Below are 25,750 nucleotides of genomic sequence, written 5' to 3'. Positions count from 1 at the left end.
ACCTGAGTGGCTCAGTGGGTTAAAGCCTCTGCCTTTGGCTCAGGTCATGATCCCAGGATCCTGGGATCGAGCCCCGCATCGGGCTCTCTGCGCAGTGGGGAGCCTGCTTCCCCCCTCTCTCTGCCTACTTGTGATCTCCGTCTGTCAAATAAATAAATAAAGTATCTTATAAATAAATAAATAAATAAATAAATAAAGTGCTATCAAAGGAGTTGAGAGAACAAAAGTCCTCCTGGATCTCAATGTCATTGTCAGTGACAAGGCCCTATACTTGTTCCATGACCGATAGATAAATCCTGGTTACCCTTGACATGTGTGGATGTGGATGGTTTAGTAAGTCAAACACATACTCTTGTTTCCAGAATCCCAACAAAAAAGAAAACCTAAAAATCTCCCAGTAACAAGAGGTACAAGAGAGGAATAATATGAGTCGTTTTCTTGAAACTCTACGTCAGCCCCCTGCCACCCCCCACCCCCGTGGCTTGTTGCTGCTTATCATCCCAGCATCTTTTTTTGTTATTGCTATACGACAATAACTTGTATTTGCTAGTAAGTATCTATGTATCCTGTAATAAGAGATTTTTTTTTTTAGATATTAATATCTGCATTATAGGTTTTAGAGCACCAAACTGGATATTTGATCTATCAATTTAGTTAATGTAGAGTTATTATATACTGGCATGTGCTAACATCTCTGAGAACTTATCCGGTGTTGACGTTTGTCCCCTCTGCATTCCTTTCCCTGGAAAGTCTCTGTCCTCTTCATCACAGCCACCTTCCTCACCGTGTGACCAAGTTGGCCCTCACTAGCTTCCTCTGGCTATACACGTGGGGTCTGCAAACACAGCAGCCTGCACACTCCCTGCCAGCTGTCCCCTCTGTAATGCCATTCATGTTTGGTTCCAATTTCACCTCTAGTGAAACCACTTTTCCTTTCTCTGCTGCGCTTGCGTCCTTGTTGGCCAGTTTCCTCTTCTGATGATCCATGCTTGTAAAACGTCACCTGTGTTATCCCTGGAGACAAGGAAGCAGCATAGTTACCTGCTTTGCTGTCTGTGTGAAGGAGTAACAAGTGTGCAGTGACCAGTCACAACAGACTTGGACATGTCTGGGTCCCCTGGCTGGCTCCATCGGAAGAGCATGCGACTGTTGTTCTCCAGGTCATGAGTTCAAGACCTGTGTTGGATATAGAGATTACTTAAATAAATAAAACTTAAAAGTAACACGATTCATCAGGGATTACGATGCACATCTGTTACTTACATAGTGCTTTGTGGGCTGTAGAGCTAGCAGGGAAACAGGTAGTACTCAACTGAATTGTTGTAACTGGAATTCATGCATATTGGAACCATTTAAAGAGAAGGTGGACTATATAAAATGTTTAAAAGTAGGCTAGCAAGGCTTTTGCCACAGTAACGAATACTCACCCAAAATGCTGAGAACATCCAAATTCTTTTCTACCTGAGAGGATTTTAGGCCACTTCAAGAACAATTTGGATAAAATAAACTAAAATCCTCACCTTGAAATACAGACCAAAATAAAAACAAAAACCAGTGCATTAAGAAGATATTTAAAATAAAATTTTAGAAATCATTGAATAACCAGAAGAAAATATAGTAGAAATAAATTGTATTGAGCCTCTGAAGGAACCAGGGTTTTCAGAACTGACATTTAATTAGATAAAAATGTAAGTATCTATATTTGTGTGTATTTGTGTATATTCTAAAGTAAAATAAAAAGAGAATAGACAGTACCAACAGTGGAATGTGAGAATGTCTTTAAGACCCTGTTAATTATACATATACTATATGTATGTATATGTGTGTATATATATACATAATTATACATAACTATACATACATACTAATTATACATATTAATTATAATATTAAATATTATACATTAAATATTAAATTTTGTTAGTTTTATATGTTCCTAAAATACCCAGTGTTTTGTTATTTAATAATATCAATTGTATTTCCTATGATTTAATAATTAAATATACTTTATTAAAGGTTAGATATTGATTAAATTATATTTTATTTTTAATTTAAAGTAATTGTATTCTAAATAATTAAATACTATTTATTGTTTAAACATAATAGTTCCTGCGGCTTTCTAATTACTGAAAATCTTTTTTGCTTGCTAGTGTTTTCTTTCCTGAATTATCTCTTTATTCTTTTGTCGGCTTGTAAACTGATGACTGTTTACTGGATTTGCATGAGTTCTTTTTATATTAAATACATTAAACTTCTTTAGGGGGAGGAGACTCCTCTATTTTCTCTAATTATTTTTCCAGCTTTGCTTTCGTTGTCTAGCACATGTAGTAAACTTACTAAATCCTGTTATATATTTTTCAGAGGGGAAAGAAAACCCAAAATTGATTTGTTCAGGACTTGCATTGCTGCTATTCCAAGGCTGATTCCTGATGGTATGAGCAGAACTGACCTCATTGAACTCTTAGCAAGGTAAACGAGAATGACTCTTTGCTCTGTTACTTTTTACCTCTTTCAATCCCTTTAAATGTCGAATACACCCCGTTATTGTTCTCATAAACAGAGTACTAAAGACATGTTCAATTCTTTAATTGATATACATTCTTTTTTTTAAATTTCTTTTTGGTGTTCCAGAATTCATTGTTTAAATGTGATATACTTTCTAAACTTCCATGTTGTCTTTCATGTTTTGTTAAACACATTCTCCCCACTCATTTTTAACTTTTTAAAGTTCTTTTGGATTCCTCTACAAATCCTGTTTTTCTGTTTTCCACCTTTTCCATCTAGTATATTTCTTGGAATTTAGATAACATGTTATTCCTTAACAGATACGAGGTGTTGCTCAGCAGGCAGTTAACTATTGGGCTAACACTGGATCCCCTCCTCTGACACCCAGGGTGGTGTCCCGATCTCATGGTCACTTATTTCTCCCATCACGGAGCCCGTAGGGTTTATGCTGCTCTTTCCTCTGTTGGGCTTCTCATAGCTTTATAAAATAAGAAATAACATGACAACCGAATTTGAATACTTGCTCCCAAAACTAACTCCAAGCTGAGGTGAAGGTTTGTTGAAAGCTGCTTCTTTGTTGATGAACTTAGGGATTCCGTAGATAAGGGGTTGGCAAACATTTTTCTGTGAAGGATGAAATGGGAAATATTTTAGGATTGCAGGTCATACTCATCTCTGCCAGTGGCTCAGGAGCAGCCTTGGGCAGCCCGTAAAGGAGAGGGCGTGTCCGTGTTCCCATGGTGCCCTTGGCCCTTGAACTATAATTTGCTGGCCTCTGCTCTAAATGAAAAAAGCCAAGTATCATGGCCGTCACAGAGCAGGAGTGCTTGACTGTTTTGAAAGCTGTTTACTGGTTGCCAAGCACTTATCGCTAAGCCTTAAGTTAAACTCACTGTGAACAGCTAAGACTTCTTCAGAAACCCTTTTTACGTCCTCCTCAAAAACACCTAGCGTTTCACACGCCCGTCACTAACCTGTCCTCAACCCGTGCAGGTTGCCATCAAGCTACAGAACAGCATTTGTCTTCTCCTCCGTTCAGGGTTATGAGGGGAGAAAGGAGTCGCTCGGAAACTTTGCACCATGAGCTAAATTCCTCCCGTTCCACTCTCTTAATTTTTGCTGTGAATTGGATTGAAGAGTTACAAAGTTCATGTCAGTGTTAGGGCAGGAAAGGAGGTTTAATGATTTGTAATGTTATTGCTTGGAAAAAACAGAAAACATCTCTTACACGATCGTACCCTTGGTAACTCGTCTACACCTTTGTGGATAAGGATCCCAAAAGGGATCCTTCCTCACCAAAAGGAACCTGCGTCTCTAAGGGGCAGGGACTGGGGGGGCCCAGTGAAGGGAACAAACATCTGAACAGTCAGTGAGTGACAGCTTTGCCACTTGCTTTGCTTCCTTCCCCTGTGAGATTCATTTGCAAGTTAATTTACTTTACCAGAAAGGAACATTCTAGGGTCTCTTCTATTTTGTGCCTCATTCTTACCATTTGGAGTTGTGATCTCTAAATCTTGGGGTTTTTTTTTTTTTGTTTTGTTTTGTTTTGAATGAAAGCAAGTAAACAAAACAAAGATGCAGACTTGTATGCTATGTCTAAGGAAAGTTAATTCCTCTGTCTTAAATTAGCCCAGCTGCATTGTTGTTCTCTACGCAGTGGGTGGTTAGCTCCTGTGTGTAAATTCTGAGTTACACAGATGGGTGTAAGGTGGACATGTGTACATTTGGGGATTTGAGGGCGGTTGAAATCATCTTTAAAATGAGCATCATGAGGGCGCCTGGGTGGCTCAGTGGGTTAAGCCGCTGCCTTCGGCTCGGGTCATGATCTCAGGGTCTTGGGATCGAGCCCCACATCCTCCTCTCTCTCTGCCTGCCTCTCTGCCTACTTGTGATCTCTGTCTGTCGAATAAATAAATTAAAATCTTTTAAAAAAATAAAAATAAATAAATAAAAATATAAAAAAACTAAATAAAATAAAATGAGCATCATGGAGACAGCCATTCTTCTTCGACAGAATCTCCCTTGGTGCTACTCTCAGAGACAGGACACTGGGCTACAGAGCCTGACCCTGGCCCCAGATGATACTTCTGCTGCTCCGGGTTCATGGCTTACTTTCAAGTCTGTCGAGCTGTAATAGATGTTCTCTTCCATCTCCCTGTCAGGTGAAGGTTGGCTTAGTGAAGACCAGAACTGAGTTCAGCAGGGCGAAGACGTGACATCTCCTTCCACTTAAAGCACGCAGCTTCCCTCCTCTGTCAGTGAGGATAATGCCACCGCCTGTCGGTGTGGCGTAGTCTAATATGACCTACTTAGCTGCTTCCCTCAGGCTCTTCCTAACTCTGACGACTGGTGTCCTGATGGTCAGTCACTAAAGGAGTCCTCTTCAGCCCCAAATCAGAAACTCTTGCTCATGGAGGATTATATATTGGTAGCTTCACTACTGCAACCATCTTTTATGGTTTTCTTATCATTCTCTGCTTTATGTTCTGGTAAAATCCTTTAGCTACTACTACTTTCATGTCCTCTTATTGCTTGGATATCTTTAAAGGGTGATTTTGTATAGCCTCTCCTCAGTCTCTTTAGGGACTTGTGTGTTAGATCAGCACTTTTTTTTTTTCCACCATTTTTTCCCCTACATATACCCCATTTATGATGTTACTCTAAAATTTACTCTCCCGCTTCAGAATGATTTCTGTTGAATTGCTTTCATCTTGGTTTACTGTATTTTCTTGTTTACAATCAGCCATCCTGTATTTAACTGTAACTGCAGCAGCACGAAAAAAATGACCGATAAATCATGTTCTTTCCAGTGATAATAAGGGACTGAACATCCGAGAGATAGGGCTAAGGTATTATATGACTGGATATAATTTTTGACTGATAACAAGATAACCTACAGCATTTCAAGGACTAAAGCGTCTTTAAAATATAATTCTGGGGGCGCCTGGGAGGCTCAGTAGGTTGAAACCTCTGCCTTCGGCTCAGGTCATGGTCTCAGGGTCCTGGGATCGAGCTCTGCATTGGGCTCTCTGCTCAGCAGGGAACCTACTTCCTCCTCTCTCTCTGCCTGCCTCTCTGCCTACTTGTAATCTCTATCAAATAAATAAATTTTTATAAGTCTTTAATAAAAAGTTAAAAAATGTAATTCTGATATGTCAAGCTCTATTTTTTAAAAGTACAGCATTTTAATTATGATCAAACATATCTGAGTTACAACAAAAGTACCAACTACTATTAATAGATTTATATGGGAATTTAAGTAAGAGAATATAGAATAACATGGGGTGACTATATTCGACAGGGGAACACTGGTTCCCATCTTCAGACTTAGAAATCAACAAAGAGGACAAATTCTTTAGGTTCCTAGTTTTCAGTTTTACATGATAAAACTGGGAAGGTTTTGAGGTTTGCTAATAGACTTCTGTTCTTGATAGGCTCACCATTCATATGGATGAAGAACTTCGTGCTCTGGCTTTCAATACCCTGCAGGCACTAATGCTTGACTTCCCAGATTGGCGGGAGGATGTTCTTTCAGGATTTGTTTATTTTATTGTCCGGGAAGTGACTGATGTCCATCCCACGCTCCTTGATAATGCTGTAAAGATGTTGGTACAATTAATAAACCAGTGGAAACAAGCAACCCAAGTGCATAACAAAAACCAGGACTCCCAGGTACCGAATACTTTTGTCTGGTCCCTTTGTACGTGGTCAGTGGGAAATGCCCAGCAATGGCATTAATATATGTTGCGTTGTCAAAAACCGAACATTGGCTTAGTGTTGTTGACTTTGGAAGTATTCATAGTCCCTTAAACTGAACCTTCCTGCAGTTCAGATATTAAATACAGTGTTTGTGTGTCCAGCCTTTCCAACCTTCTTCCTTTGGTAACAGTTTTGAATGAACACAGAGAGTGGAGGCCATCCTAGCTTACCTTTAGGCTATTTCCAATATATTTAAAGCTGATAGAATAATAATTTTTGGTAGTATTCCATTTGAGTTATTTGATTGTTTTACCCATGGCACTAATCCCTGCTTCACATATGCAGTGTGTCTGTTTGTTTAAATGAAAGGTTCTCAGATTATTGATTTATGTAATATATTGTCTTAGAACCTTGTAATTTTGGAGTTGGATCATCCAAATCCGCCCAGCTTCTCAACCTTCATTGAGCATAGAAATCACCATGGGTTTGGGCACCTCAGGGGCCTAGTTGGTTAAGCGTCTGCGTTTGGCTCAGGTCATGATCTTGGAGTCCTAGGATCGAGCTCTGCATGGGGCTCCCTACTCAGGGGGGAGTCTCCTTGTCCCTCTGCCTCTCTCTTGCTTTGTATCTCAAATAAATAAATAAAATCTAAAAGAAAAAAAAAAGGAAATAAAGAAATCACCAGGGGCCTAAGAATCTCTGTTTTCTACAAGCTTCTAGGTGATGCCATGCTGCTGGTCTACACTTTGACTTCAAATGGTCCAATTCAATCCCCTTATTTTCCACAAATAAATGTTAGACCACGAGTCATTAACAGTGTCAGCTCCAAGATTACAAAGTAGCCAGAGAACTTTAGCAGTTCAGTACAGAATTCAGAGGCTGCCAGTTAAATGCTTCTTTTCCTCTGTGTATACTGTTAAATTTTGATAACTTAAGTATTATTTAAATTGCCTGAGCTGAGGCAGACCTGTTGCTGTAATTGAGATAATTTGCTTTCCTCTTTATCAGTGGTTGCACCAGAACGTCTACACATATTTTGTTGTTTTATTGTTAATTTCTGTTTATTTTTCAAGCATGGTGTGGCTAATGGAGCTTCACATCCCCCTCCTCTGGAAAGGAGCCCGTATTCCAATGTATTCCACGTGGTCGAAGGGTTTGCACTCGTCATTCTCTGTAGCAGTCGACCTGCCACTAGAAGGTTAGCCGTCAGTGTCCTTAGAGAAATAAGGGCTCTGTTTGCACTTTTGGAAATACCTAAGGTAAGATTTAGGTATATTGCTTAATTATCTAGTGAAAGTACTTAAGAACCCTCCTGTTGTTCATTCTTATGCCTTTTGCCTTGCTGCTGTGTGGTTATAACTTACCTTCATAACAAACGAACAAAGTCTTTTTGACAGGGTTTAAACTAGCCCACCTGCCCTCAATTCCATTAGTACAATTCCATTTTTACAAGTAGCGCTAACGTGAATGTTGTTATGTTTTCTTAGATTTGGTTACTTTTCTTAATCATTCCTAAATCTTTTTAGACATATGATACTTTTTTCTAGGGTGATGATGAACTAGCCATCGATGTGATGGACAGGTTGAGCCCATCCATTCTCGAGAGCTTCATACATCTCACTGGGGCTGATCAGGTAACTAGAATGATTTCATTCTATTCAGTCTTGAATGCTGTTCAATCTTGGAACTTCAGATAGACATCTCTGATTTCCCTTTACCACTTTAATGCATTGGAAAGTATTTTATGTCCAAGTCATAAGTAATTTGACTAAGAATGGGTTGATTTTTTTCTTTAAAAGGTCATACATCAAGATTTCAAGATTGGATGTAAACATACCTTTCCAACTTGATTACCTGAAGTTTTTTTCTTCCCCTTTGAAATACAGGGACAAAGTTTCTGTTCTCTGTCTGTGACACTTGGCTCTTATAACTCACAACTTAATATATAACCGAGGGAGATAATAAAAAAAATTATAAACCTAAGTGATGATTATAAATCTGTACAATTTAAAGAATTCTGCTTTAGAATATTAACTATGATTTATGCCAACAAAAAGAATAATGAAGCACTCTCTTCTAGTGCCTGAAGTCTTGCCTTCCTGCCTCAGAGCGGGTGTCTCGTAAATATCTATTGACTTGATATAGAGTATGAATTGAGTTTCTGTTCAGTTTCAGACCCCATTTATTTTTGTTGTTGTTCGAATGACACATAATTTGCTGTGAAAGTCAGTCTTTATCTCTTCAGTATAAGAGCTTAGAATATTGTTGAACAAATATGTAAGAATAGGTACCTCTGTGAAGTCCCATTTTCCAGTCTGTTCCACAAATGCCTATTTCAGGCATGTCAGCAGGAAGTTAATGGTCCCTTTTTCAGTTCCCGGCAGCGTTAGTATGCCCACGGAAGTTGCCTATTCCTATATGAATTACGTAAGTTGTAGTTCTTCACCCTTTTTGGTCTATAGAGCCTTCTGAGACTAATGAAAGCTGTGAAATGTCTCTCCAGAAAAGCACATGTACACACCTACACACAAAAATGGTGTGTGCAATTTCAGGAATTCACTACTCCCTTAAACCCACTTCGGACCTCATCATTACCTCTGTTTTAGAACCTCTGTTCCAGAAACTACCAGTAGGCCACGTATAGTTTAATACAATTCATATGGCAGAATTTTGAAAATGACCGAAACGTGTGATAACCCATTGTTTTTTTTTTTTTCTCTCCGTAGACTACTTTGCTGTACTGCCCTAGCTCGATAGATTTACAGACGTTAGCAGAGTGGAACTCTTCTCCCATCAGCCACCAGTTCGATGTGATCAGTCCTTCCCACATATGGATATTTGCACACGTGACCCAAGGCCAAGACCCGTGGATTATAAGCCTCTCCAGTTTTTTAAAGCAGGAAAACCTCCCCAAACATTGCTGTACAGCTGTGAGCTATGCTTGGATGTTTGCATACACAAGACTTCAGTTGTTGTCCCCACAAGTTGATATAAAGTAAGTAATTTCCTGGTTGATCTAAAGTACATTTTTAGGGGCACCCCGGGTGGCTCAGTGGGTTAAAGCCTCTGCCTTCGGCTCAGGTCATGATCCCAGGGTCCTGGGATGGAGCCCTGCATTGGGCTCTCTGCTCCGCAGGGAGCCTGCTTTCTCCTCTCTCTCTCTGCTTGCCTCTCTGCCTACTTGGGATCTCTGTCAAATAAATAAATAAAATCTTTAAAAAAAAAAGTACATTTTTAAATATGTAGACTGTCCGTTTTTATAAATATGTATTTGAAAAGTCACACAAGTTGGAAATTTCACAAATGAATGACGTGCCATAATTGGACTGATGTATTAAAGAGGGAGATGAAAGATGTGAAGGCTGTAGTCTTATAATCCCTTGTGCTTTTCATGTCATTCAGTCTCACCAGATTGTTAGTTCACTTACTAGGACAGTGCTTGGTACATGGTGTGTGTCTGATGGATCCGTGTGGAAGGAAAGAACACGGAGGGAAGGGTCGGAAGAGGAGGATCGATGTGGATATAGGGAAGTTTGTAGATGAATGGTGTGAAGTGAAGTCTCAGGGACCTGACTTCTCCTGATGACATCAAGAGGAAGGCCATCTGCTGATAGGCAGTGACAATGGCATTGAACTTCCATTTGGAGGCTAAGGGTAAAAATTTGGAGTAACTGATGGTGTGATAAAGTGTGGAGGTAACTGCTTCATCAGTTAATTTCTTCTTGCTCTTAAATAGAACAGAGAATTTTTGAACCTGAATTTGAGTTCCTGGTTTCATTTGATCCAGTACACCATTCATCAGATGGCATAGAAGGAGTCCTCTCATCATAGACGTTGCCATGTAAACCCAACACCCAAACTCAACACCTTAGGCTCACATGAAAGGCTCTCCGAACTTGGTTCCAGTCTATACATTTTTCCTTACTTTCGGTCATGGCTACCTATGTGCTCTTATGTTAGAACAAAAAAAAAAAACTTCTCAGCGTTCACTGCGTGGGTCTACAGTTCTAGTCTCTTGAGTTTTTATTCACATGAACCTAGAATGCTTTTTGTCTTCTCTGTGTTCTATGTGTTGATATCTGATGTAGCTCAAATTACACCTTATTTTTAAAGCTTTCTTCTACATCTCCGACCCAGAGTAGTCATTCCTTCTTTTGGACCTGAATATAGATATTTTTGCTATTTCAATATGTGTATACACTTACTATTTATATCTGTGTATGTTCTCAGGAATTGTGTATTAGATTTTTTTTTTTTTTTTTTTTTTTTTTTTTTTTTTTAGTGAAAATTGGCACCTGCCACCTTGCGTAAATAACCTTTATGACTTTATCTCATTGGGTCTCCCCTAATTGCCATATTTTAAATTGGAAGCCCCTCTCCTACTACCATTCTCTGTCTCTTTTGTTGTTCATTATCACACTGGGCACCATCTGACATTGTTTTATTTATTCTGTATTGTGTATCTTCCCCGACACACATGATGGTAGAGATTTTTTTTACAGAGTTTGTTTTGTTTTACTGCCATCATAATATTTTCTAAAATAGTAAAACACTGTTGGTGAGTTAACAAAGTGGTATATTGCTTTGCTTATCTTAATTTATGAATGTCTTGAAGCCAAGGACAATGTATTAGTATCTTTCTGCTTTTTTTGCTCTGAGTCCTTAATCCCACCAGCATTTTGGTAATTAGAAAAATTTATAGAATTGTGCCAATATATTTTATTGGTCTGATGTTTGAAGACAGAAATTTGACAGAAGCCTTAAAAGTGTAGCTGTCCTTTTGATGTCACAATTTCAATTTCAAGAGTTTACCCAAGAAAAAACTTTTATTGCAATTAAGCATATATTCAAATGTATAGTGCTGTGTATTATAGGGGAAAATTGCTGTTAGCTAAAATGTCCGATAATGAAAATTTGGACAATAAATCCTGATAATTTTTATAATAATATAGCATACAGCCATCAAAAATGATGTCAGAGAAGTATATTCATTTAATGGGAGATGTTTAAAGCACACACTAAATAAATGTGAAAACCAACTGTACTATTCAGCTTTTATAAGTTAAGGGAGATATATTCATTTATTTATATATATGTATGTATTTGAATTGAAGATGTATGAAAGAATATACAGTGCTTATATTGACGTGGAACTAAAGGTGATTTTCATTTTGTTTTCCCAGTTTTTTTTTTTAACACTGAGCGTGTGTAATAAGTTATAAAATGTGGCCTGATAAAAATAATAACTTTGATCACAAGAACAGTAGATTATGTTAAAATGATCCTATGATGTATTTAAATTTTCAGTCAGATAGTCATATCTTATACCATCCCACAGAGACTTAGTGGTTAGTAATAAAACTTTATTAACCATCTTTCCTAAATTGATAGAATTTAGCTTTAGTTTAAAAAAAAAAAAATCTTCAAAACACGTTGAATTATTTACAGCTCCCTGTTTCTCTTCTTCTTCTTCCCCCAGTAGCCCCATCAATGCCAAGAAGGTCAACACCACCACCAGCAGCGACTCCTACATCGGCCTGTGGAGGAACTACCTGCTGCTTTGCTGCAGTGCGGCATCGTCCACGTCCTCTTCCGCATCCACGGGGTCTGTGAGGTGTTCCCCGCCCGAGACGCTGGCATCCACCCCTGACAGCGGCTACAGCATTGATTCCAAAGTAAGCTTTCCCCATCCGCCACTGAATCTGAAGGGCCCCACAAAGTAATGTTTTCAGATTTCTTTTCCAGGACAGTAAAGTAATGTGGTTGAAAAGTGTATTACTTGTCCGAATGATGAAAATAGCTCAAGGAGTCCCATTACTATGGATTCCTGGTTGGAATCCGTTTTATATGTATGTGTGTGTATGTTCATGTGTATTTGTGTGTGTGTGTGTGTATAATTGATTCCAACCAGGAATATATGTAATAAAAAACTGTATAAAACTATATATATGTATATCGTTTCTCTTTGGTGAAAAGATGATCATGCTCATTAAATTCATCATAATATTTTTAAAGCAATTTTCACCCCCACTGTTGCTCACTTGGTTTCCTGTAGTTCTCACAATATAAAAGAAATCATTTAAATAATTAAATACCTTTGTTGACTTTCCCTAAATTGTGCAGTGATATGTGATACTTGGTAAGAACAGTTCTGTAGTCTTCATGATGTGACACAAAATATTGTGAGATGGTTGAAGAAAATTTAGAAACCTGAGTAAGATCTGAGTGTCTTACTTTAACACCAATGACTTGGAAATAATTTTGTTTAATTCACTTTCACGGATCAAAAGACATAGAATATCAGAATATCCTCCTACAGAGGAAGTGAGCCTATTATGTAATGGTAAGTATCTGTAAGAAATTAAGAAACCCACAGAGCCCAAATTCTTTCCGTGAACTTAGAGTGAACCTTTGGACAAATCATTTAATGTTCTTAGATTATGTACACCACAGGTGAATTTTGCAGTTCCACTCACAGTAAAATTTCATCTCTCCGTTGCCCTTGATGAAGTATTAATGAAATGCCAAGTTATTTAGTTGGATGTACTGTCATTAATGGCTGCTATAAATACATTTTTTTTTTCCAGATTATTGGCATCCCATCTCCTTCATCCCTGTTTAAGCATGTAGTTCCAATGATGCGCTCTGAGAGCATGGAAATCACAGAATCCCTTGTTCTAGGTCTTGGCAGGACCAACCCAGGAGCTTTTAGGTAATTACCTTCATATGTTTTCTCTATACACTAAAATAGTCAATGTGCTACTGGAGAGGTGAGATAGAGTCCTTACAATCAGGACGGTTCATATCAGTCCTGATGTTTACCAGTTAACTAACCATGTAACATTAAACGAGTCATTTAATTTCTTAGATCCTTTTTTCCTTCATTTTGACTGAGCAAATGAGATTTCCCCAGTGTTCTTTACAGGATTACTATGAAATCTCATGTATACTGTATATAAATGTGTTCTAAAAATGATAAAATGCCACGTAAATTTTTAATATTTCCCTACCTATTGACACGTCTATTTTATAGTTTTGGTCTACTGGTTGAAACTATAGTTTTTCCTTTTCTTGTTCAAAAGAATTAGATTTTTTTCACTTTTTTAAAATTAACATATAATGTATCATTAGCCCCAGGGGGTACAGGTCTGTGAATCATCAGGCTTACACATTTCACAGCACTCACCATAGCACATACCCTCCCCAGTGCCCATAACCCAACCACCCTCTCCCTACCCCCCCTTCCCCCAGGAACCCTCAGTTTGTGTTTTTTTGTTTTTAGATATTTTATTTATTCATTTGGGAGAGAGAGAGAGCACATGCAGGGGAAGAGGCAGAGGGAGAGGGAGAGGCAGACTCTTCCCTGAGCAAGGGAACCCAATGCGAGACTTGATCCCAGGACTCTGGGATCATGACCTGAGCCGAAGGCAGATACTTAACTGTCTGAGCCACCCAGGCGTCCCCCTCAGTTTGTTTTGTGAGATTAAGAGTCTCTTATGGTCTTTCTCCCTTCCGATCCCATCTTGTTTCATTTTTTCCTTCCCTACCCCCAAAGCCACCCACTTTACCTTTCAGATTCCTTATATCAAGGAGATCATATGATAATTGTCTTTCTCTGATTGACTTATTTCATGCAGCAAGAATTGGATTATTTTTAAAAGAAATATTTTTTATATCATCTTTGATGTTCTTTATCTTGACAAAGTAAATCCTTCCTTTTTGCATGAGTTTCTGCTTTATTGTTGCCTGCTGGGCCTTGTATTTATTCTTTTGAGATTATCCTCTATTGATCTAAGGTGATGTTTGTTTGATATTTTATCTCTGAGATATCATGTACAACAGAGGTAATAGGTCTATATTTGTGGGATGGCATTCATCATAAATGAGGTTTTGAAAGATTATTTTATGACAAAAAAGTACAGTATTTTGCTAAGAGCAAAAAAAAAAATGGGTTGGAAAAATGATCTCAGCTTCTTAAAAAAACAAATTCTCATAAACAGAAACAATCCAGAGGCAAATACATTAAAGTCTGCAGTAGTTTTATAGACGATAAAATAGTGGATGCGTTTTATTTTTTTCTTTTTCCCATCATCTACGATCTACATCTATAATGAGCACATATTCAATTTAAAATCAGATTATAAGCAAAGATGAGATTATCATTTTCATGAAGTTCATGCCCTTTGACTCATCAACTGCATTTGTAAGAATTAATCCTAAGGAGATCATCAGAAATGAAAACAAAGATGTTCACTGAGGCAGTATTTATAATAATAAAAATTAGAAAAAATTGGAGCACCCGGCTGGCTGAGTCAGTAGAGCATTTGACTCTCGATCTTGAGATTGTGAGTTTGAGTCCCAAGTTAGGTACAGCGATTACTTAAAAATAAAATCTTTTTAAAAATTTAGGTGAAATTTAATGAACCAGTAATAAATGAAAATGTTTAGAAAAACTATGGTGTCCCATAGTGTTGGGATAATGTGTTCTCCCATATGGTATCCCATGTGGTAGGATATTGTGAGTTAACTAAGGGCACGTGGATGTCATTATGCTGGTGTTGGAGGAAGAAAGGATGTCTTCTCATACCTGCTAGGGCTTCGACTATGTAAAGTACCCCTGGGCTGCAAAATGATGGAACACCAGTGTTGACGTTATTTACCTCCGCAAGTTAGAATAGGTGGCCTGTACCATCTTTTCTGCTTTCCCAGTGGTCTACAGTGTGCACGTGTTCTTCTGTAACCAAAACAGTGAGGACTGTGTTAAAGCAGTAGAACTGGGATTAACACTTTACTGCGTGTCATTAGATGAGTATTTACATATTTGTGCATCAGATTATATCTGTTCAGCCATTATTTAACAATGTGTATAATTTTTCTTCTAGGGAACTAATAGAGGAATTACATCCCATAATTAAAGAAGCACTCGAAAGAAGGCCAGAGGTAAATGTAGTTTTCCTCATTAAATATATATTTGGCAGATACTTGTTTGTCTTCTGTGTTCCCTACATTATACCAAAAGTTAGCCATTGAGAAGTAGATACATAAAAGATGGTCTGATGCAGTCTTCAACCCTTTCTTTCTTTCTTTCTTTCTTTTTTTTTTTAAGAGAACCTGCAGGGGTGGGGAGGGGCTATGGGGGAGGGGTAGAGAGAAGCTTGAGCAGGCTCCACGCCCATGGTGGGGCTTGATCTCATGACCCTGAGATCATAACCTGAGCTGAAATCAAGAGTCAGCACTAAACTGACTGAGACACCCAAGCATGGTGCTCCTGAACATTTTTTAAATATACAGAATTCTTCCCTACCCCCTCACAGAAGATCTTACGCAGAAACTCATTCTAGAAAACATATTAAATTGCTCTAACTCAAGTGGGCCCAGTCAGAGTCTAGATTGGGGTCAGCAAAGCTTTTCTCTAAATGGCCAGATAGTAAATATTTTCACCTCTTCGGGCCCTGCTGTCTCTGTTGCAATTACTCAGTCTGCTCTAGACAATGAAACAAAGGGGCATGGCTATATCCCCCCCACCACCAATTTTTTTTTTTAATTTTATTTTTTAATTTATTTTTTATTTTTTTTTAAGATTTTATTTATTTATTTAACAGACAGAGATCACAAGTAGGCAGAGAAGCAGGCAGAGAGAAAGAGAGAGAGAGGAGGAAGCAGGCTCCCTGCTGAGCAGAGATTCCCGATGGGGGGCTCAATCCCAAGACTCTGAGATCATGACCTGGGCTGAAGGCAGAGGCTTTAACCCACTGAGCCACCCAGGCGTCCCCACCCCCCCAATTTTTTTTTTTAGGCAACAGTGGGCTAGGGTTGGCTGAGGGTTGTAGTCTGCCAATCCCAGGTCTATGTCCCTAAATCTAAAAATCTGCAACTTTTAGAAACCACAGGTCTGGTAGGGACAGGTAGATACATGAACCATAATTATGACAGCATATTAAATAACACACTGGAATGAAATCACAGATAAGAGGTTGCTCAAACCGCAGAGAAGAAAGCCTCTGGCTCTACCTTTCGAGGAAAAGTAGGTCTGAAGCACCAATATTTGAGGAGAAGTTTGAAGCATGTTCCCCAGTGGACGAGCATGAGAAAGACATTCTAGGCAGGGAGATGGCATTTGCAAACTTTATAAAAAGAATGTGGACGTTGCAGATTCTTTTGATGGAGAAAGTGATTGATGATTGATTTAGGCTGCAAAGCAAGACAAGAACTATCTCATCAGGGACTCCTGGTCTCAGTTTTATCCTGCATTATCCTGCAGACCACTGAGCACCATATGGCTAGAGCATTAGAACTGCCTGGAGGAGTTCCTCCACATTATAGATTCCTGGGCCTATTGAGTGAGATTCCCTGGAACAGAGCTCAGAAATCTTTTAAAAAGCACCGTAGATGAACCTGGTGTAGGAGACTGAGAGCCACTGCTAGTGATGTCCCAGAGGAATTAAAGCAGGAGAAGGACATGGTGACAAGAACCGCCCTTTTAGAAACTTTAAGATGGCATCTGTAAGCCTTCAGTTCCTTTCTTTAATTCAGCCCTGTGGAGTAGTGATATTAATTGATTGGGCTTTTGTTTCAGAATGATCATGTTGGTTACAGTGTAGGATGATTCATTAGAGGGACTTGGAATTGGCAACAAAATTAAGTAGCAATGTTTATACTTCAGAATTTCAGGGGGAAGAAGTCCTCCTAGCAAGTGAGTGGGTTAGCTCAGTGTTGTACCTGGAATGTAAGATTGATTTTGAATGCTTCAGACTCACGATCTTTCTGTAATGACAGAGTGTAAACAAGTCAACTAAAACTTCGCAGAGATCGTCAAAGACTGCTTAGAAACTATCCTGTGCAGTACAAATGGCTGTAAACTTTATAAAGAGCGATAAGAAATAGGAAATGTAACGAGCTGGTCATCAGCAAATTGGTCTGCTCTAAAAGGCAGGAAACTGCATTGTTGCTCTGTATTGTGAAAATCACCTCCCAGTGATGTAATGAACAGTAGAAGGAAGTGGTAGAGCAAATCTGTCTCTTCCAACTACACGGGTTCCCACAGAATACGGGGGAGATGTGACAGCTAAATGTGCTAACCATTAGTCCTTCGGTGCTAGTAAGACCGATTTATTCAGACCGTAATGATCAGGGAAATTTTTTTCTTCTGCATTTAGTTTCTGTGTCAGAATTAACTTTTGAGTGGAGAACTTCGGCGTGAGCAAAATCTGTGGGGTTTCTTCATTCCCCTTTGTGTTCTTTTCCCTGTCCTATTGTTATATTTTGGGGAATATCTTAGGGATTCTTGACCATGCAGTGGGAACAGTTTACTGACTGCTTCAGTGCTTCTAAGTTACCAGATTAGCAAATCACCTGAAAGTAACTGAGATCTATAGGATTTTATTTTCTCCCCACAAAAGGAGTGTTGCCGCATAAAATATCATGTGATTTAATTTGGCTCATTAATTTCAAACTACTCAAATGTATCTCTGATTCAGTAGCCAGTAGAGTGATCGAAGTGTGCATTACACATTATTCTTCCCAAGTTATACAGAAAAGTTTTCTAGCAACTTCTCTGAAGGATGTTTACTGAATGTCTTTCTGTCTTTGGAATAGAATATGAAACGGCGCAGGCGTCGAGATATTTTACGAGTACAACTGGTACGAATATTTGAACTGTTGGCAGATGCTGGTGTCATTAGTCACAGGTCAGTATTGGATTTTGACTTTTTTAAAACTTTGGAATGATTAGGGAACATATTTTTTTCTCTTATGAAATATATAAAAACAAAAACAGCTTTGCAGCAACAACAAAAAACTTCTACCCTGTGAACATTATTTACAGAAGATGCAGCCAATACATTAACTAGTGGCTAAAAACTGTATTGAAAAAAATCCACCACTAGTACCAGATTGCTTTGGGCAAAAATCAGCTATAATGTTCCTAGGATTTTTGATATTTGCAGGAATCTAGTAAGTCAGGCAAGTGGACAGTGGCCTTTTTTGGTGACTAACTTAACGATTTCTTATCTTATTTTAAAAATCTATTTCTTTTGGATTGTAAAATCATATATATAAAGGCTAAATGCTCGCTATAAGGTTTATAAATTTATTCCAGTCAACTCTTAATCTCTCCAAAACCCATGAGCATAAATCGTAATTCATAACTTACCACGCTTCACCAATGAAAACATAAAACCTAGAGTTATTGCTAGAATAAAGGCATGTATGCGGACACTAAGACCAGGAAAATTCCATTGACTTTGGAAGGGTAACCGTGTTGCCTGACAAGTGAAGAAGGAAAAAAAAAAAAGAGAGATCTGATCATCTCCCAAAAAAGGTAACTGAAAACTGAACAGAGATCTTGAGGGAAAAAGAATTTTCATAAGCTAGTGCCGTATTGTGACTTTGGCATTTGTCCTGATTATTTCTTAGTGTACCTCATACCTTCCATAGTTAGCATCAAATGCTTTTGATGAGTGCTTTCAATATTGAGCTTTAATTAAAGAGAATTTAGATCACTGACTTACCTTTTCTTTTATAATAAATGAAAAGAAAGAAAAAAAGAAACAGCATTCTTTTTTTTTTTTTTCTTTTTGTCCTCCACAAAAATAAAACAGTGGAAGTTAGGAAAAGAGAATTTGAAACATACTGGACTTAATGCAAAAAAAATCAACAATCTAATGTGTCTCTGTATCTTTTTTTTTCTTTCTGTTTTGTTGCTTTCAATGTAGTGTTAGTGAATGAAGAATCTTTGGCACTATTTGGGGAAACTGCTGGATATTGGTATATTTAAAATTTACAAAAGCTGTAGTCACTATTGAGCAGTAATGGTTTTGAACACGGTTACATGTTTTGTTTTTGGTTTTGTTTTTTTTTAAGAGAAAGTAATCCTGTAAGGCTGTTAGTACTATGGACTTTTTATTTCCTTGATTAAGGAAAAAAAAATGAATTCTAGAGGCCAAGAAGGCAGGGATCTTGGCTTTGTTCACCCAGCCGATCTGATATGCCTCATGCGTAGGAGGGATTCAATGAATAGTTGTTAAATGAATGAATGTTTTTTTTCTGAGTCAGGTTGCAATCTGTTAAATTGGTTTCCCATCCAGTAGTAAATCACAACTCAGAAATTAAAAACATTCCTTTAAGGAATGAAGAATAACATTTCATTTTGAATTTACTCAACATATTTTTGTTGTAGACTGGTATTTTTAATACATTGTAGTACCATTGTGACTCCTTACTTTTCTTTTCATGGCCACAACTCCTAAAAAATTATTTTTACCCTTTTTTTAACTTTTTATTTTTTAAAGATTTTATTTATTTGTCAGAGAGAGAGAGAGGGGGCATGCACAAGCAGGGAGAGCTACAGGCGGAGGGAGAAGCAGGCTCCCTGCAAGGAACCCAGGGAGGGACTCGATCCCAGGCCCCTGGAATCATTAACCGACTGAGCCACCCAGGCATTCCTATTTTTACTTTTAAAACCACATTATTTTAGAAGTACTTTTCAAATATAGCAATGAAAAACCGATGAAAATAAATGTAAATGTAATAGCCAATCATTTATATAGCATTTATAGTTTACTTATCCTTTATTATATAGTAACTAATTTATATTCTCACTAAAATGCTCTGAAGTAGCTGCTGGTCAAATCCTTAATAAGTGTGGGAACAAGACTGGAATCTAAAACTTCTTACTAACCCAATGACCCCCTTTCAATCTGTGGTTTCCAGGCTCAGGACTCTTACCTCAGAAAATTACTACAGAGAGTTTTGAGGCAACTCCTTAGGTGTTAGATAGAAGACTTGAAAATCAGCACTCTTTCTTGAATTCTCTTAAATTTTTGTATCCTCGGTACTCCCTATGCTAGAATCTTGCTGAGAATAGGTACCTAATGGATATTTGATTGCTTGTACTAAAGGCATAATATGAATTTGCATGGCAGCTCTGAGAATATATAGACCTAGTCTTTCTTCTTTCTACCCCCACCCCTTTTTTTAAAGTAAGTTCCGCCCCCAGTGTGGAGCCCACTATGGGGCTTGAACTCACAACCCTGAAATCAAGACCTGAGCTGAGATCAAGAGTTGGCCACTTAACCAGCTGAGCCACCCAGCCACCCCTCCTCTTTCCACCCTTCTAAATTGATCCTCCCTTTCCCATATGCCTCCTTATTTCCTTATTTTGAAAAGCTATATATTTTGCCAGAGGGAATAACATTCAGCACTCAGAAGAGTTGATTAAAGGTAGATATGGTATTGAATAATATAACTTGAAGTAGCAGTTTCTTGATTGAGAAGCACCATCTATTTTGTATTTGGAAGCCAAATCATGTTCATTTAATTTTTATATATTAAGTTGCACACTACCATGATCTTGCCAAGTTTGATATACAGTTCACCTTTGAACGTGGATTTGAGCTGCATAGGTCCACTTGTATGAGGGTTGTAACAGCACAATACTATAAATGTATTTCCTCTTGTGATTTTTCTCAATACTTTCTTTTCTCTAGCTTGCTTCATTCCAAGAATATAGTATATATTACATATGACATATAAAATATATGGTAATCGACAAGTTTCTGCTATCGGTAAAGTTTCCAGCCAACAGTGGGCTATTAATAGCTGTTTTGCAGAGTCAAAAGTTACATGAAGATTTTTGCCTGGGGTGGTGGGGGTAGGTCTCCCTAACCCTGACATTGTTCAAGGGTCAACTGTATATTATTTTGATTTTGATTACTAGCAATTTATTTTGATTTGTATTATAATTAAAATCAATTTTCTTTTTTTTTTCCCCCAATATTTTCAGTGCAAGTGGTGGCCTTGATAATGAAACACATTTCCTCAACAACACTTTATTGGAATATGTAGATTTAACTAGACAACTCCTGGAAGCAGAAAATGAAAAAGACTCAGACACACTGAAGGATATACGATGCCATTTTAGTGCCTTAGTGGCGAATATCATCCAGAATGTTCCAGGTACTCTTTCTAGTTTCTTAAAACACTATCGACTATTAAGGAACCATCGTGTGCTCTCTTCCCCTGAGGGTTTGCAGGCTAAGGTGATAAAGCAGCTTGGGAACATAGTGGGAAATATGTCAGCGTAACATGGGTGGTCAAGAGTTTAACTTTCAGTTAGTGTTGCGAGTAGAAATCAAAAAGCAACACCACATCGATTTTTAATGATAATAAAGACACTAACAAAAAATTTAAGAAATCAATAGAAGAAGCTTCTTTAGGCAAACTTGTTTGAGGTGCAGTGAGCAAAAAGCCATTATATCCCAAATGGTAATTGAGCAGAGAATTAACAAGGTACTGCTGAATGATGGAAGAAGGGCATAGCCACAGTTACAAAGTCTGCTAAGGATACCGTGTTACTGGTTGATTCCTTTAAGGTATATGTTCCTGTTACTCCAGTACCTATTATAAGCCACGTCCTGGTTTAGGCCCTAGGAACATTGATACATGCACTTACATTTTAAAAAGCCATAAATTGTGTACAAGCATGAAACATAAAATGTGACTGTAGCCTTTGGTAGACAATGTCATTGCAAATGTTTCTTTTTCTTTCTGAAAAGGAATTACTTTACCTTTAAGAGAACATGCAAACAGTTGACTCTCTAAGTGAGAGCATGGGTTATATTTTATAAAAGAGGCCTGTAAACATTTCTTTAGGTCCATTAATTTCAAGCGCAGGAGGCCTATTTTGAATTTCAGAGGGAAATGATTTCTTCATCTGAAGCTCAGTTAGCATAAAGATATAATTTTGTCCATTACCAGACATTTGTCTACAACCTCCAGATTGGTTCATTAAGGTACTGCTGAGTTTCTTCAACAAGGATTGATGCAGAGAACTTGTAGATAAAATTCTGAAGTGGAAAGAATTCTTGGAGATCATCTCGATCAGTGGTTTTCAAACAATGTTGTTTCTCTTCTGCCCAAGAGGCAGACCAAGAGGCAGCAGAATGGGTTTAGACTCTGGGTCTCCCGCCTTACTTCAAGTAGATCAGCCCCTCCTTTGTCTGTTCTGTATATCAAGATTCCATGTAAGGATTCTTTGAAAAAGACAGCTGTGCAGCTGAAAACATACAAAGCTCAGAAGCAGCTTACCTATTCCAAAGCTTTGTCTTGGCAATGAACCAAGATCCAGACTTGCGTTCCTGTTGATGTCTCGGCCAAGCTTACCATGTAGCCAGCAGCAGCTGGGGAGAAGCAGGGGCCCGACTCCCGGCTCTGTGCCTGCCTCTGGGCAGTCCTGCGCCTGCCTTGAAATCCTGCTTGCAGAGATCCTGTATCTCTCACCGTGCTGAGCTACATGCTGTCAGAGACCATGGCCCTCTTTGCTGGTCCTGCACGTGCATCAATGATTGCCATCACCGAGGAGGTGTTTGGTAAGCTCAGAGGAAAACCTTTGCTGGCTTTCTTGCAGTGTTACGTACTCAGTACCAAATAACTTGACATGCATGTTAAAATAAAAAGGAATGGAAATAAATATTTTCTCATCTGTTTTTTTTTTTTGTTTTGTTTTGTTTTGTTTTTAATGCACAGTGCACCAGAGAAGAAGTATCTTCCCTCAACAGAGCCTTCGTCACAGTCTGTTTATGCTGTTCAGTCACTGGGCAGGTCCCTTTAGCATCATGTTTACACCCTTGGACAGATACAGTGATAGAAATATGCAAATTAACAGACATCAGTACTGTGCACTAAAGGTATTGCTTAGAAATCTAATTTCTTTTTTCTCCCGTGAAGAGTGCAGTTAAATATTTTGGTCTCTCAGTGTCTAGTAATATAAAAAGGATGGATTTCTTCTACCCTTAGAATATTTGCCTGCCGTATTCGAATATTTATACTGTACACTTCTTTAAATACATAAAAGACGATGCAGAAAAGTTACAGAATCTACCCAAAACTTAAATGCCATTTTCTTAAAGAACTGAGAATTGCCTCTTTTTTCCTACTTAAGTACTTTTTCTTGGTCTTTCCTTCCTCTTCTCTTCCAGTACTGTCCAAGCTCATGCCTTATTTCGTGTCATGTATTTACTTACTACCCATCATAAATTATTTAGTTTCGAAAACCGCTATTACACTCTTCTTTGTAAAGGAAAGAATTAAAGATACTGTGGCTACATAAGCATGAATAAAAATATTCTGCCTCTTCGCATTAAGCAACCAACATAAAGCCTCTTAAATGTTTTAAATGTAATTCTAATATTATTGTTTGAAGGCTATGTCTGCTGTACTATGTTGTGGCCCTGTTGCAGATAATGTAGGACTTTCATCAGATGGCTATTTGTACAAATGGTTGGATAACATTTTGGACTCTCTGGACAAAAAGGTGATTATGACGATTCCTTTAAGATTTCATAATAATCCGCACTGCTTTATTTGGAATTATAGTATGACCCATTAAAAATAAGTCTTTTTTTAAAATTAGGTTAGAATTGTATGCAGAAGGCGTGTTTTGTAAAATTAAATAGGATGCAATAATTTAAGAAATGTCTAATTCTCATTTATTACTTGTTTAAATAATGTTAATTTCCCTTTTGTATTATATGATTAATGTGGTTGTCTCGCGAGAGAGTTCTAGATCTGTAAATAAAATATTAATATACAATACGTTGAGCTCCACAGAAGAAATGTGTTATTTGTTATGTTTAATATCATCTTTTTGACCACTCTCCAATTAATCTTTCTTGCCTTCCCTTTTCCTCACTCCCCTCCTGTGCATGCCCAGACTTCACAATTTAAAATAAGACTTATTTTTTTTCCCCTCCAAATAATTTTTCTATTGGGTTATCAAAAACAAGAATAAAGCTTGATAAAAATAACTGGAGAGGTTAATAACTCACTTTTCTGAAAGCACTTAATCACTGTTCATACTCATCAGCCGCCTTCAGGGCTCTGCTGGAGGAGAGAATTGTACTACTTAGAGTCTTGTATAAAAAGCAAAAGACCAAGTATAATTTATCCATGTCATTTTTTTTTCTTTTGGCTGAATAAAATGAGAAGGACTTGAACAAAAGGAGACTGAGTTTTGTGCTTAAATATAGTAAATATATATACTATATTACGGGTATAGTATATATACTATATATACAATATATAGTATATATACTATATATACACACTATAAATACAAAAATGCATATATACGATATTGCTAAATATATGAACTATACTATGTATACTATTATCTATATATATAGTATATATACTGTATATATTGTATATATAAATTTTTTTGTCCTGGGCATTGTTGTGACCTTGACGTAGGTTCACCAGTTGGGCTGTGAGGCAGTTACATTACTGCTGGAACTGAACCCGGACCAGAGCAACCTGATGTACTGGGCTGTGGATCGATGTTACACTGGTTCCAAGAGAGTGGCAGCCGGCTGCTTTAAAGCCATAGCTAACGTATTCCAGAACAGGTACCCTACATACTGTCTTCCATATTTTAGTTAGCTTTTGTTTGTTTGTTTCCTTCTTTCTTTCTTTTTGTTTTTAAATGTTTCCTTTTGAAGTCAGAAATACTAAGAAACCAGTGTTTTCTTTCCTTGAGCTTTAATGAAATTTAACCAGAATAACAATAATGACCACCGTGCATCTGTTGCGTACCTTTTGCCTTTTAAAAAAAAACAAAAACAAAAAAGCAAAAAAACAAAGCAAAACAAAAAAACCCCACCTAGCCATAGGCTCAACACTTGATGTCTGCAGCCTTGCCCTTTGTATATCGTATTTATGAATGATGTGAAAGCCTCTAAAATTTCTCTAACATGTAAAATTTATCCCTAGGGATTATCAGTGTGACACAGTGATGCTCCTAAATCTGATACTGTTTAAAGCAGCTGATTCTTCTCGAAGTATCTATGAAGTTGCTATGCAACTTTTACAGGTTTGTAAGCAAATGTTAGTTAAAATATAAGTTATTGATGATTTAATGAAGCATATAAATATTTAGACTTTTCTTTTTTTAAGATTTATTTATTAGATAGAGAGAGCGTGGGGCAGGGAGGGGCAAAGGGGGAGGGAGAGAGAAACTCTCGCAGACTTTGTGCTCCGTGCAAAGCCCAACACAGGGCATAATCTCATGACCCTGAGATCACAAGCTGAGCTGAAACCAAGAGTTGGTCGCTTAACAGACTGTGCCAGCCAGGCGCCCCTGGGCTTTATTTTTAATAGGGAGGCATGGCACCAATTCCTGTTATCATTAAAAATAGAGGACAAAGAGGGTGTCTGGGTGGCTCAGTGGGTTAAAGTCTCTGCCTTCGGTTCAAGTCATGATCTCAGGATTCCGGGGTCGAGTCCCACATTGGGCTCTCTGCTCAGCAGGGAGCCTGCTTCCCTTCCTCTCTCTCCGCCTCTCTACCTACTTGTGATCTCTCTTTGTCAAATAAATAAATAAATCGTAAAAAAAAAAAAAAAAAAAAATAGAGGACAAAGGGAAGAGATGCCTGGGTGGCTAGGTCAGTTAAGCATCTACCTCGGGCTCAGGTCATGATCCCAGGGTCATGGGATTGAGCCCCATATCTGACTCCCCGCTCTGTGGGGAGTCTGCCTCTTCCTCCATCTC

At 38.0% G+C, this 25,750-nt stretch overlaps 1 protein-coding gene across 10 annotated transcripts in view; it reads left to right on the top strand.

Annotated features, from left to right (window-relative positions):
- FRYL (FRY like transcription coactivator) overlaps nt 1-25,750 on the top strand; it is a 259,588-nt gene that overhangs the window by 166,131 nt on the left and 67,707 nt on the right. For all 10 annotated transcript variants that reach the window (XM_045079730.1, XM_045079728.1, XM_045079729.1 and 7 more), the window contains 14 exons: nt 2,362-2,469; nt 5,940-6,177; nt 7,278-7,463; nt 7,752-7,838; nt 8,931-9,199; nt 11,684-11,879; nt 12,792-12,916; nt 15,087-15,144; nt 17,800-17,891; nt 20,987-21,159; nt 22,729-22,889; nt 23,405-23,515; nt 24,454-24,608; nt 24,973-25,072. In XM_045079730.1, the coding sequence (XP_044935665.1) occupies nt 2,362-2,469; nt 5,940-6,177; nt 7,278-7,463; nt 7,752-7,838; nt 8,931-9,199; nt 11,684-11,879; nt 12,792-12,916; nt 15,087-15,144; nt 17,800-17,891; nt 20,987-21,159; nt 22,729-22,889; nt 23,405-23,515; nt 24,454-24,608; nt 24,973-25,072 (2,059 nt within the window). The remainder of the gene's footprint in view (nt 1-2,361; nt 2,470-5,939; nt 6,178-7,277; nt 7,464-7,751; nt 7,839-8,930; nt 9,200-11,683; nt 11,880-12,791; nt 12,917-15,086; nt 15,145-17,799; nt 17,892-20,986; nt 21,160-22,728; nt 22,890-23,404; nt 23,516-24,453; nt 24,609-24,972; nt 25,073-25,750) is intronic.

Source organism: Mustela putorius, unplaced genomic scaffold (genome assembly GCF_011764305.1).
Source record: "Mustela putorius furo isolate JIRA1106 unplaced genomic scaffold, ASM1176430v1.1 tig00000430_pilon_pilon_pilon, whole genome shotgun sequence".
In the NCBI taxonomy this organism is placed as follows: Eukaryota; Metazoa; Chordata; class Mammalia; order Carnivora; family Mustelidae; genus Mustela; species Mustela putorius.
Note: the sequence above shows the minus strand (reverse complement) of the source record. Positions and strands in the feature narration are given on the sequence as shown.